Source organism: Micropterus salmoides, unplaced genomic scaffold (assembly GCF_014851395.1).
Source record: "Micropterus salmoides isolate LMB-PRFRI ecotype aquatic unplaced genomic scaffold, ASM1485139v1 Ms_hic_scaffold_6, whole genome shotgun sequence".
NCBI classification, from domain to species: domain Eukaryota; kingdom Metazoa; phylum Chordata; class Actinopteri; order Centrarchiformes; family Centrarchidae; genus Micropterus; species Micropterus salmoides.
The window spans coordinates 11,194,036-11,206,629 of record NW_024044348.1 but is presented as its reverse complement, the minus strand read 5'-3'; the positions used below and the strand labels follow the sequence as shown (position 1 = coordinate 11,206,629).

Genomic DNA, 12,594 nt, shown 5'->3' with positions numbered 1-12,594 from the left:
GTGAGACAAAAACACAAAGCTTTCCTGTAAAATAACTAAAATTGTATTAAAATAGTTTTTCTTTTAATAAATCCAAACATCCAGACTCTTCTCTTGTCTGATTTCATGAAGGCCCTGTGTTGAAGCACCCCATCTCTTATCCAGTCTGCCTTTTATTTCACTACTTAAGAAACTTTTAATCTTGGTTTTTATCTTTGTCAGATTTGCCGTTATATTAGATGTGCATCCAGAACCCAGCCTGCATTTAGCATAATAACATTCCTTGGGCTCTGGGACATATTGCTAATATATGGAAATGTCTAGATTTTCCTACATTAGCATTTTAATGGAGTAGGAGACCATCTTGTGATTAATTTGCCTGCAGATGCATGTACAAACACAGCGCCTGCAGCTCTGTCATCACACCATCTTTCTCCTCTTCCCTCTCCCTTTCTCACTCTATCCATTTCCTGCACATATTCCATCCCTCTCTGCCTCCTCTCTCTTTCCCTCTGTCTTCCAGCCTCACTCTGTCTCCTCAAATTTGCATGCAAATTTACACCTGTGCCCGCAGAACACACCCTTCCCTCATTTGAATCTGAATCGCACATTCACATCATTCTCACACACACTGATACCCGCACGACTGCGCGTACAGTGTTCTTTCAAAACACAAACGCACTTTCCAATAAATAATGCATGTTGATCGTATTGTTCTCAGAGAAGCAGAGAGAGCGAAAGGATGACTGAGAGTAGGAAAAGAGGAAGATGGTGCACATCGTTTCACAAAGCTGAAAATTTAAATTTGCTTCAGAAATGAAACTCAACTGCAGCTTGGAGGTGATGACCCTCTTTGTCGTAATAATAATGGAAGGCAATAATTAAACTATTTGATTAATTGTAATTTCCCCCTCATAAGCTGACTGGGAGATTTTTTTTTCTCTTTGAAGATAACTGTTCCCCTCACTCCCTGATCACACTTTGCTCTTCTCTGCTTATTTGTTTCCGATCTTCTGATTACTGCTCAGTGCCCTCCCCCCATTGTTGTTGCTTCTCCTGTTGCCTTGCCTCCCCTTTCTCTCTCTCCCCCTCACTCACTCACTCATTTTTTTTCCAGACTGCCTTCCCCCACTTGCTCTCTGGATTTGCTAGATTTCAGTTTTGCAAGAGAAAGCTGATTTGTTGGCCGTGTCTGTGCTTAACCAGTATGCTAACAGGGTTTTTACAAGAGCAGATGTGCATGTCAGACTTAAGACAGTGCAGTGAAAGAAAGATTATTACTTGGTGCATCCCTGCATCTAAAGTTGGAATTAATAAGCCTGAGTAAGAGCTGAACTGCATTTTTTGTAAATGATTAATTCAGACACATGTGAAATAGAAAATTGTTTTGGTATGTAAGTAATTACACAAATATTTTCACATAAAAGAAAAATGGGAAATAAAAAATTTAATGCCAAACAAAACAGTACAATAGAAAACAAGGGTCAGTTTATGCCAGTTGTCATAGAGAGGGGCAAGACACAATAATCGTTCTCTGTCTCACCTCCACACAGCTGCCAATCGATGTGTCAGGTGTGTTTGAATGTCAGTTTGGTAAGATTTTCAATAGATCCAAAAGGTGGAGGCTTAAGCTACAGCTTATTACATCTGCCATTAGGATATAAAACAAAACCTATCTGACACCAAAAAGTAATATCAGACCACATTTTACATTATCCCTACCACACACCTAATGCTGATGTTCTTATTATAAGTTTTTATATTTGTTCATTGAATAGTTTTTATATGTTCTTATAAAGTGTGCTACACATTTACAGTTGCTCACTACAAATGTTCCATAAATTCACCTCTTGAACTGGAAAAATAATGTGCATTAGTTCTGACCTTTTGTTTCCTCAACCTTCCTCTCATGTCGCCTTTGCCTTTCAGGCAGCAATTTAGTTTTGACAATATTCACGATCTGGACTATTTTAAGACTTTATTAAGCAGTGTTTTTTTTAGGGGTTTTGATAAGTAGTTTTGTCAGCAATTCTGTTTTCACTGCACTGTATGGAAGATATACTGTAAGTGAGCAATATAAGGTATATTGTAGCTTGATTGAAGAAAGTCTATTTATTGCACATATGCACAGTAAGAAGAAAACTGTGCTCTCTCACTACAGAGCCAGTCCTCTCACTGCTATATCAATCCAAATGCTAAAAAGCAGCTTATATCACCATCATAAACTTAAAATATGATAGCCTTGGTTCACAAATATGGTAGAGGGGTTGAAAAGAAATGCGGTTTGAGACGGTCTGTATGTACATTCAAGTTACAGTAACCGAGGAGTTGCTATGCATGTCTGTGTGCTTTCAGATTTCCTGCCATAACCTGATTTCTCACAGTAACCTGGTTTCTTGTGTGCATGTAAACGTAATTATTAGCTCTCTCTCTCTCGCTCTCTTTCTCTCTCTCTCTCTCTATATATCTCTCTCTCTATATCTCTATCCCGTCATTATCCCTTCCTCCCTCACGTGCAACCTTGCACTCTTTGCTGAGTCTTAGCAGTTTGTGGGATAAAGGTTAGTGAGCCCTACCTTTCTAAACTGATCAACAGTCTGGGCTGCACCAGCTACTCCTTTATTACCATGGCGACCTCACTGGTTGAACTTCACTCTCATCCCCATCATTATCCATCCTCCACAGAGATCTATGCCTCTGTACTCATTATGGATATCATTGTGTTGCACATGCATTATACATGATTTAATCACCATGTCTTCAGCAAAGGGATGCGAACCCATTTCACGTTTGATGAGCGTTTCATGCATAATGGCTTGTTACATGGGAAGATTGCTGCGATACTCATACATTGGAGGAAAATCATGTGGTAAAAACTGTCAGTCTAATCAAGAGATTAGAACATTACTTCCTTCACTGAAGAGTAAGTCCGTGACTTTGTGTTTGCATAATGACTCTTGGAAACCTCTTTGAAAACTAGACGTCTGGGTTTCATTGTTTTTTACTGCCTATTGAGGCCAGTAGATCACTGTCATATTTGCCTCAGTGTATTTTTAAAGGCCCAGAGAAAAGAAAAAAATCTATCTTCAGCCCTACATACAGTTTGCTTTGGTGCCAGGACGTGAATCATGTCAGCATCTGCCTGTCTGTTCCACTGTGAACATAATAACTAATTCAGTAACGATATCTGATACAAACGTTATACTTGCTGAGCCAGTTGTGTCTTTTAAAGTGGATGATTTGTTTAGATTTTGGAGTAAGACAGCAACTAACAAGTATTTTTGTTATGAATTGATCTGCCGAACAGTAAGTTCAAAAGATAACCTACAAAATAAACACTAAAACAATATAAACATGACAAAACCTAAAGCTCTCAAGTTTGAAGTCCAGTCACGGACCGCCGGTAAGGATCAGTCATTGAGCCATTACCGGCTCATTAAGAAAGCAGTCCGGAGTAAAATGCACACACACGTTGACATAAAAAAACAACTTTATCCACTCAGCTGTTCTGTCCTGTAGCGATTTGTGCTGCTTCTTAGACATGGTGTCAATAGTTTGGAGCTGAGTAAATTAGGCCTAGCAGTCTCCATTTGGTTGGACAAGTTCAAAGCTGTGAAATATTATTTCTAACACAATGTAACCTTCAAAAATAAAATACTCTGGTCTACATGAATTGCTCCCACCCATGAAAATCACTTTTCTCCTGCATGCTAAAAGTAGCACCAGCAACCAATGAGAAATTGGTGAGAACATCATGACCAACTGACCAGAAAGTGCCATTTTGCTTTCACATTGCTTGTTTCATCCAACTAATAGTCTAAACCCAAAGATATTTAGTTTGCTATCATATATGATAAAGAACAACATCAAATCTTCAGACAGGAATCAGAGAAAATTGATTATCTAAGTTTACGTTCATTTCAATTATTCGACTTTCTTATTATTCGACAATTTCTATATATGTCAGAGGTCGCACGCCTCTGGAGCAACTAGGGGTTAAGTTTCTTGCTAAGGGACACACTGGTGGATGTGTCACAGTGGGGAGTTGAACCCGGGTCTGTCACACCAAAGGCATGCGTCTTATCCACTGCACCATGCCATGTTATGAATTGGTCAACTAATTGTTGTTATTTTGGAGTCCCTTTTTCCTAAAAAGATTAATTTAAGTTCAAATGTTTCTTGAAACTTTCTGTACCTACATGCTATGCAAATGTAAAAATAACTACATGGATTGATTAGGAATACATTTGATATTTAGTGGTATTAACAATTCTTAAATTCTAAAAATGGAATTCATCCTTGTTGGATTTACTCTATTTAGAAGTAAATCTAATAGTTTAAATCTAAAGCCTAATAGTTCATTATTTTTATGTGAGAAAAATACATGTGTTTATATTTAAAAACATTTACACAGAATGTGGGATGTTTAAGTTAAATAATGAGTTTTTGTATATAATTAGACCATTAGACTATTTTCAACACCAAATTCCAAATAACACCTTGGCTGAAAATGAATTCAGAATTGCTATATGTTCCAGATATCACACCAAAATCCATCCAACAGCATGCAAGTTCACTAAGCACCTTTTTTTATAATGAATGAGAAGCTGAAATTCTTCACACACACTCACGTTTGGTACAGTGTTGACTTTAACTATTTCCTATACAATTTAGCACATTTTCTTCCTCCCTCTTTAATTAATTCTCATGTGTAGTGTGCCACTCAGTGCAAGAGTAAACTGTGTAGACAATTACCATATAATGTCATATTGTGGCTGGGGCTTGTATGTACCTGAGCTTTTTCTAGTTTTTTAGTTCTTATTTAAAATTTTGTCTTGATAAAGGTTGCTGGACTGGGTAAACAACAGGGACAACAATGGAAATAAGTCCAGGACTTTATCATTGTATCCTCGACACAATATGATATGTTGTGTTTTATAAATATATGATAATGTTGTCAGTAAACCAAACCACAAAGGAAAAAAAGGTGAAGAGAACCAGGGGTCTCAACTGTATAGGAAAGACTACTGAAGCTGCATACAGACAAAACACAAAAATATTCTGATTTATAAAACAGTGTGCATGCACGTTCTACGTTGATTTCCCTTTGTAAATCACAAACAACTCGAAATGTGGCGCAGGCAAGTGAGCTCCTTGTCCGACCCTTTAAACACCCATAGTTGCCTACAAATAGTCAGTAACACGCCCCCTAATTAATATTAATACATGCTGACTGCATAAAGATAAGGATGGCAAATTCTGAGGAAAGCTGAAAAAGAAATTTTACAAAAGAGAGTGCACTACGTGCATTCCAGTTGGGTTTAAACATTTATTTACACAAAGTCCACTCAAGTAACGAGGCTGCCGATGAGTCAAAAGAAATATGACTGTAGTACACTGAAAGATCTACTTTATAAACAGTGCTATACTTTTCCATACCATGTTTTTTTATACAAGCGCCAGCGTGTGTCTAGGGCAACAAACATGTGATAACAATATATGAAACTATGCTCGACTGAGGCGTCAAATGGAATCAATTTAAATGTAATTTTTCCTATACTGTCCACCTTATTTATGATTAAAAAATTGCACTGCGTGCAAGTATTAATTACAGATCAGATTAAATATGATTCCTGATTAAACTGTTTGCGGCATTCTTGTGCAAAAACAGATCTCTCCGTTTGTGTTTATAATCCTAAATCTTGAAAATTCTTTTTGTGTGGGCGCCAGGGAATATTAATGAAACGGATGTTTTATTTGTGGAATAGCTTTTATCTGTTATGCAAATGAACTCAAATAATATTAAATTATATTAAGTAAATAGGCTTATAATACTCAGAGGTAATTTTTATTTATTTTACACAACAGTATCCATTTCAGACCGTTTCATCCTTCTGCCATCTAAGTCGCAGTTTCTCATTTCTACAGTTTATGTGCATATGCATGGGTCAGTACATTCTTTTCACAAGTTTGTTTTTTTATAAATCCCAAAGTGTGCTTAGAAAGTGGCGTACGCTGTCTTGTGTTCGTACACACTGTTTATAAGTGAGACCCCGGGCCTTTATTTAAGATAGACTGTCATTAGAGAGAGGCCTTTATTTTTAAATGTATTTATTTTTTGTTAAGAACCCTTTCTGTTTCTTGCTCCAGTTCACTGTGTTAATTGGCTGTTGGTGCTGTTTCTTATTAACTGCTTTACTTCCCATGAAGGTAAGTTAAGGAAGTTCTAAAATTAATAAAGCAAGTGCAATACATCTTGAACTAGCCTAATGAATAACTGAGTGAATAAATATAAAGTAATAATAAGTAATAATAAATAGGTCTAATCAACTGTGCCATCTCTCCCCCATCTAAGCGTAAACATCCAGCCAGTCATTGACAATACAACATTAGTTTTGATTATTTGATTTCATTGTGGGTCACAAAGCGGCAAACACTAGCAGGATGTCAGAAACTGCACATAATGGTGTTATTTTGACACAGTCACATAATCCAGAAGTCCTGGATTCTTGTCTTGGACATCTTGTCTTGCCCTTGGATCGGGAAGCAAATACACATGTCGTTAGAGAATCAGTAAAGATACTATATCACATACACTATCAGCTTTATACAACAGGTCATGGTAGCAGTGTTCCCAAACATCTATGGCACAGAAACCAATAAAGCGCCTCTTCACGCAACATCAAAACACAACCTGAGATTTACTACCTCATACTCCCCCACATGAATCTGAGCAAATTCTTTATCTCTCTGTAAACAACTCAGCCTTCTCACAACAAGTGAACATCAACAAAGGAGCCCTGGCTGCTCTGAACTATAAACATTCTGCACAAAATGGCTTCCCTCTCTCAGAGCCTATAAAACCAGCTTTATTTTCTTCTCAGCCTGAATTGGTGAATCATCGTCCTCACGAGTTTCTTGATTAGTAAGACCGGAACCCTGATTGTAACTAAACCTTTTTCGCTCTTTCAGCCGATTTCAAAACATAAGCAACATTGTTCTTTCCACAACAGACATTTAACGTTGCTGTTAGTATGTTTCACTATAATGCATGAAGCCAAACTCTTAAGACACTGTGAAATGTCTGCTGCGGTATATATACGTTGACAGGAATAGCAGGGCCAGCTGCCAGACTGAGAAAATATAATGCCAGCCTTAGCAGTCCTGTAAGCACACTGGAATGCCTTAATGAGCCCTGTCAATATATGACTGTATGTAACACCCTTATGCAGATAATAAAGGATAATCACTGCTGTTAGTGGGAGAGGAAGTAACACTTCTGGAAAGTTTTCAATAGTTTCAACAGTGTGTGTGTGTGGGTGTGTGTGTGTGTTAGGGTGTAACATCCAGATCTGACCTTTTGTTGTGGATCCTTCTAGCATTATAGTTTTGAATTTGAGTGACACTGAAAGGATTTTTATCTTTGTTCTGCCTGTGAATGTTGCTTTATACTGTGTGTGTGTGTGTGTGTGTGTGTGTGTGTGTGTGTGTGTGTGTGTGTGTGTGTGTGTGTGTGTGTGTGTGTGTGTGTGTGTGTGTGTGTGTGTGTGTGCCTGTGGTGTACCAGAGAAAAAGTAGCAAATCCACTAACAACTTAATAAACTCCAGCTGGGCTTTGTTGTGCTGAAGACTGGCTATAGAGCTGAGCACATTCTCTGTAGCTTAGCTCACATATCTCCCCTTCAAACAAGAACTAAACCCAGAACCAAGAGTTTTCTAGGTTTTTACTAACAATAAAGTCAAAACCAGCATTGTAAGAAAATTCATACTTTCCATACTAGTAGGGTTAGGGTTAGGGATTGGACATAAGCAAGCCATATTATCGCTATGAAATACTAAAATACAATACGTATTGCTGGCTTTCAGTTTAGCAGAAGGACAAAATCAAATGTACCCAGTGTGTAGGAGGGCTACATGGAAGTGTACTAACGGAAGCATCCAAATTGAGACAGCGTTTCTATTTTATCTCACAGGGTTTTTAGTGAGTAGAGAATTTTTGTTGGAAGTCAAAATAGTAGCCTTTTGTTTCCTTCATTTATCACACGAGTATCATTATTTGTGTTGTGTTGTTATTTGTGTTCCCATCGTGTCTCTTGGGCTCATTGAGATTGGCAAAAGTTTACAGCTTCAACAGTATGCTTGCAGTGATAGGGGCTATTTGTCAGAACAACTTTAGAGAGGTGTTTATTCACCTTTATGATCATTTTAGATGCTGTAGTTTATATTTTTGTTAAATTGTATTGCATTTATGTTAGTGAGGGTAGAATAAATATTAGAAACACTTCTCAGTTTAACCAATATAATTCAACAGCACTATAAATGAGTGCTGTTGAAAAAAACTGTTTATTTAAATATTTGCTTAAGATCATTACTTTTTTAGGGCGGACGAAATATTAGATATACCTGTCAGTATAGTTTTATATACCATACTTAATTAAATGGCAACTGACTGTATGTGTCGCCCTTCCTTGATTTATTCCTTCTTCACTGTAAACATCAACCCATTGGAGGTCATTTTCCCATCTGTCACTCTTCCCACCATCTGTCTTTCTAACACATACATTACACATTATAAATCAACGTGAAATGCAGCACAGTGGCCAGTACAGCAGGGGCCCTCAAACCATGAAGGACAGAGTCTACAGGTTTCCATGCCATACAGTCGCACTAGTACACACTAGGGCTCTTTCTCAGTGTGCACTCTCATTTCCACAATAACACATATTTAGTGACAGTCAAAACGTTTTTCAAAACAGTCTGATTGATTTTATAGCTTGACGAAGTCTATCACTAACTCCAAAGAAGCGTGTCCTTATTTTCAAGTCCTTTCCCTTCAGGACAACTTGGAAAAAAGTTACTGCAATATTATCTTTTCACCCTTACAAAATGTGACCTGAACTGTCCTCTTCTCCTCTGATGACTGCACCTTAAACCAGAGAGCGAGGTCTTCTCAGCTGGGATGTTCAGTCAGAGCAAACTCTTGGTGAAACTCTTCATGACGCATGGTCGGAGATTTGCATTGATAGAAGCTCTTATTTGTTTGTTGTAATGTCCAAATGGTTTATTAATGTTTATTCTAAGAGCCACTGAGCAGAAGTTAGTTTGTTCAGTGAAGTTAAATAGCGACTTCATTTATTGGAATTACATTGTGTATGTGTCAATTCTTTATAATTACTTAATTCTGCAGCTAGTGAGGTTCTGCCTCAACTACATGTGATAAAATCAGATTTAGCATCCTGAATGTCAGTCTTGTGTCCTATATATTAAAAAACCCAAAGTAATTTTTTCACGCATATGTCACTTTGTATTTTCATCGATATATGTGTTTGCTATTTGATAAGGCTGCTGCTTCTGTCAGGTCAAGGCTGCGCTTTAGAACATGAAAAACTGCATTAATATCATGATGAATAATGTGTAATCCCTGATTTAAAAAAGTTAAATAAAAATAGAAAGTATAAAGAAAACATTTTAATTTATTAGTGCAACATTTTTAAGATCGAAGGGAGAAAGACATCGAAATAATATATTTTATATTTTTACCAGTATTTATTCCCTTTGGCTTGTACCACCAAGTATTAGTTAGGTAAATTAAGCAGAAGATAGATTTACCCCTAGCTGACATTTATGAGAGTGTTATCGACCTTCACATCTGCGTTGGCAAGAAAGCAAAAATGGTGAATTACTCCTTTAAATGCTGTCTAACATAAGCAGCCACATAAGAACTTTGCTTAAATGAAATACAGTATATGTTTGGCAAAACTACAATTTTAATCAGACCCTGTCTGATCATGAATATATAAAGAAGAGTATGAATCTGAGCAATTGATGCCAGGTTTTACCACTTGACAGTTTTCAATACTCCTTCTGCTATGGAAAAACAATCTGTCAGTACCAGAAAAGTATTACGGCCTAATGTCTAGCCTTAGTTTTAGTATCACAATGTGTCGGAACATTAAAACATCCTAAAGTTGATGTCAAACACTGTGTATGCATCTTACATCACTAGAGTTAAAGAAGCCACTGTGGGAGCTTATGTGTGCGTTAGGGCTGGACGATATGGCCAAAAATGTTATCACAATAAAAAGTTTCATATCTTTCCAAATGGATAATTATCACGATGAAAATAAAATCTTTATTTCTTTCAAGTTTAAAGGCTGATTTTTGCTCCTGAGTGAAAGCTGAAAAACAGATTGTAAATTATAGTTTAAACTTTAGTCAACACTTGAGGCCAAACAGTGGATCACTTCACAAATCTGAGGTAGAACATTCAAAACAATTCAAAATAAACATCTTAATAAAAAAAATGTATTCCTAATTCCATTTACCATATTGTTATTGAAAATAATTATATTGCGATAGTTATTGTTATTGTTTTATTGTCCAGCCCTAGTGTGCGTTCATGTAAAAGTAAGTTTGTGTGTGTGTGTGCGTGTGTGAGAGAGAGAGGACGAGAGAGAGGACATCAATCAAAGCTCATTTCAACCCTTCTCATATCTCTCCTAACTGCACACATTGAAACACCAGAAACAAATCCACTGCCAGAGAGAGAGTGAGTTATAGAGCGATGGAGAGATGATGGAGGTGAGAGAGAGAGAGAGAGAGAGAGCAAGAGAGGACAGAGTGAGAGAGAGCACTTTCTATTTATAGCCTGTGTGCCCGGAGAGGAGGAAGACTGTTGTTCGAAAGCACACTTGGTGTGTATGATTTTGTTCTGCAGTACACAGCCTGCCGCTCAAAGGCGCAGGAACAGAAATATACAATAAACGCATGCCATAAAAATTATATACCATGTAGGCAGTAAGATTGGTCATTACTGGGAAAATTAATGGCTGTTTGAAAGGCTCATGAAAGGAGGAACATGATTGGTCCAGTAATCATCCGCAGGAGCTTTAGACTTCGTCCCTCTCAACGCCCTACATGGAAAGAAATTAGCTCCATGTACTTCATCCTGCTGTGTGTGTGTGTGTGTGTTGAAAGCTGTCACTCACTGACAGTTCAACATTATTTTAAATAATTAATGCAACAAGCATGGTTCATAATTGCTATTTCTGTAACTTATTGTCCTGTTCACTTACACAGCCTTCAGGCCAAAAGATTCCCACTGAGATTCAGCAATTATGTTTCACAAAACATGGTATGCACTAGTGCTGACCCCGAATAGTCGAAGATTCGATGGGCGGAGCCCGATTTGACTGTCAGTCTTACTGTCGAAGCTTCGCTGAGAACAATGATCGTGCCATTTTGGCAATATGCGGGTGCTCAACGTCTGATTTTACATAGAACTACCAGTTTTCTCCCAATAAGTTAATATACTGCCTATTGCAATATACATTTCAATGTTTAATGCTGTAAATAAACATGTAAAAATAATAAAACTTTCAATAAATATTTTTAAAGTGCGTGAATAATTCCAAAATTATTACTCTAACCCTGGGTCGTCAGTGCGCATGTGTAGGCGTAGCGTTTATGTGTGTAGTGGCAGAAGAGGAACATTTGCTGAAGAGACCGAGCCCCAGCTTCACTGGTGTTGTGTGAGTTGTCCGCACTTCGCGGGACTTTCGGATCATTTATCACTGTTGATGACCCTGTTGATGATGAATACAGTTTGTGCAAGTGCATTTGCATTTACGTACGTGATATATAAAACACTCTGTCTAGATTGTCTTTAGGTCCTTAGCATATTCCAAACTGTAATCATGCTTTGTTTCATTATGTTTGGCTAATTTGTAGCATGCTAGCACTACAGCAACTTTACAAAAATACACTTATGAATGTTGAAATCTTTCATTTTTATTTTAAAATAACATTAAATGACAGATTATTACACTATCATTACACTTTCCATTATACTTACTTAAATAAATAATAAATAACTTTTAATAAGTGAGTTTAAGTATATTTTTATGACCTTTGGACAGAGCCAGGCTAGCTGCTTCCCATTGATTCCAGTCTTTATGCTAAGCTAAGCTAATCACCTGTCACCTCTAGCCATGTGAGTGCTATCGATCTTTTCACCTAATTCTCGGAAAGAAAGTGAAGCGTTTTACCAAAATGTTAAACAATAAGTAAAAATACAAAACACTGTTTCATGCTAACGTCCTTCCAACATATACTAACAACTTTCTTGTCTTTCCAAACTTCCTGTCTCTTTAATGGAGGCTGGGTCAGTAGCACCAGTTATTTTCAGCACCTCTCGGTGGGCCTATAAATAGAGCACACACACATTTCCTCTTCTTCACCTCTATGTAAGGTGGTCTGGTTTTGACATCCAGGTGCTTTTTCTACTTTCTTTCCAAAGCTCTACCTAATAATTCTGTATGCAATAGACATCCTCTGATACATTGCTGAGCCCACACTTCTTCACATTTTTCTTTGTTTTATGTTTGTCTGTACATTGAAACAAAACTTTTTTGTAAGTGACAAACATTTTTGTCACAGTAAAAACCTTGGTGCATGAATGTAATTTTCCCGGTTAGTAAAAATGCCTCTCCTTCTTCCCTGTCACACTCTCTGCAGCATCAGACAACAGCCAGCGATTTCAAGAGACATGTTTTGCCTTTGCATTAACTCCACAACAAGTCCAGCAGATCAGCAGCTCAATGTAAGATAACCGAA

The 12,594-nt window shown here is 37.3% G+C and overlaps 1 protein-coding gene across 1 annotated transcript in view; it reads left to right on the top strand.

The window, feature by feature from the left end:
- LOC119890131 (E3 SUMO-protein ligase PIAS1-like) overlaps window positions 1–12,594 on the top strand; it is a 65,168-nt gene that overhangs the window by 34,408 nt on the left and 18,166 nt on the right. The window contains exon 3 of the mRNA XM_038701217.1: window positions 12,496–12,580. Coding sequence (XP_038557145.1) covers window positions 12,496–12,580 — 85 coding nt within the window. The remainder of the gene's footprint in view (window positions 1–12,495; window positions 12,581–12,594) is intronic.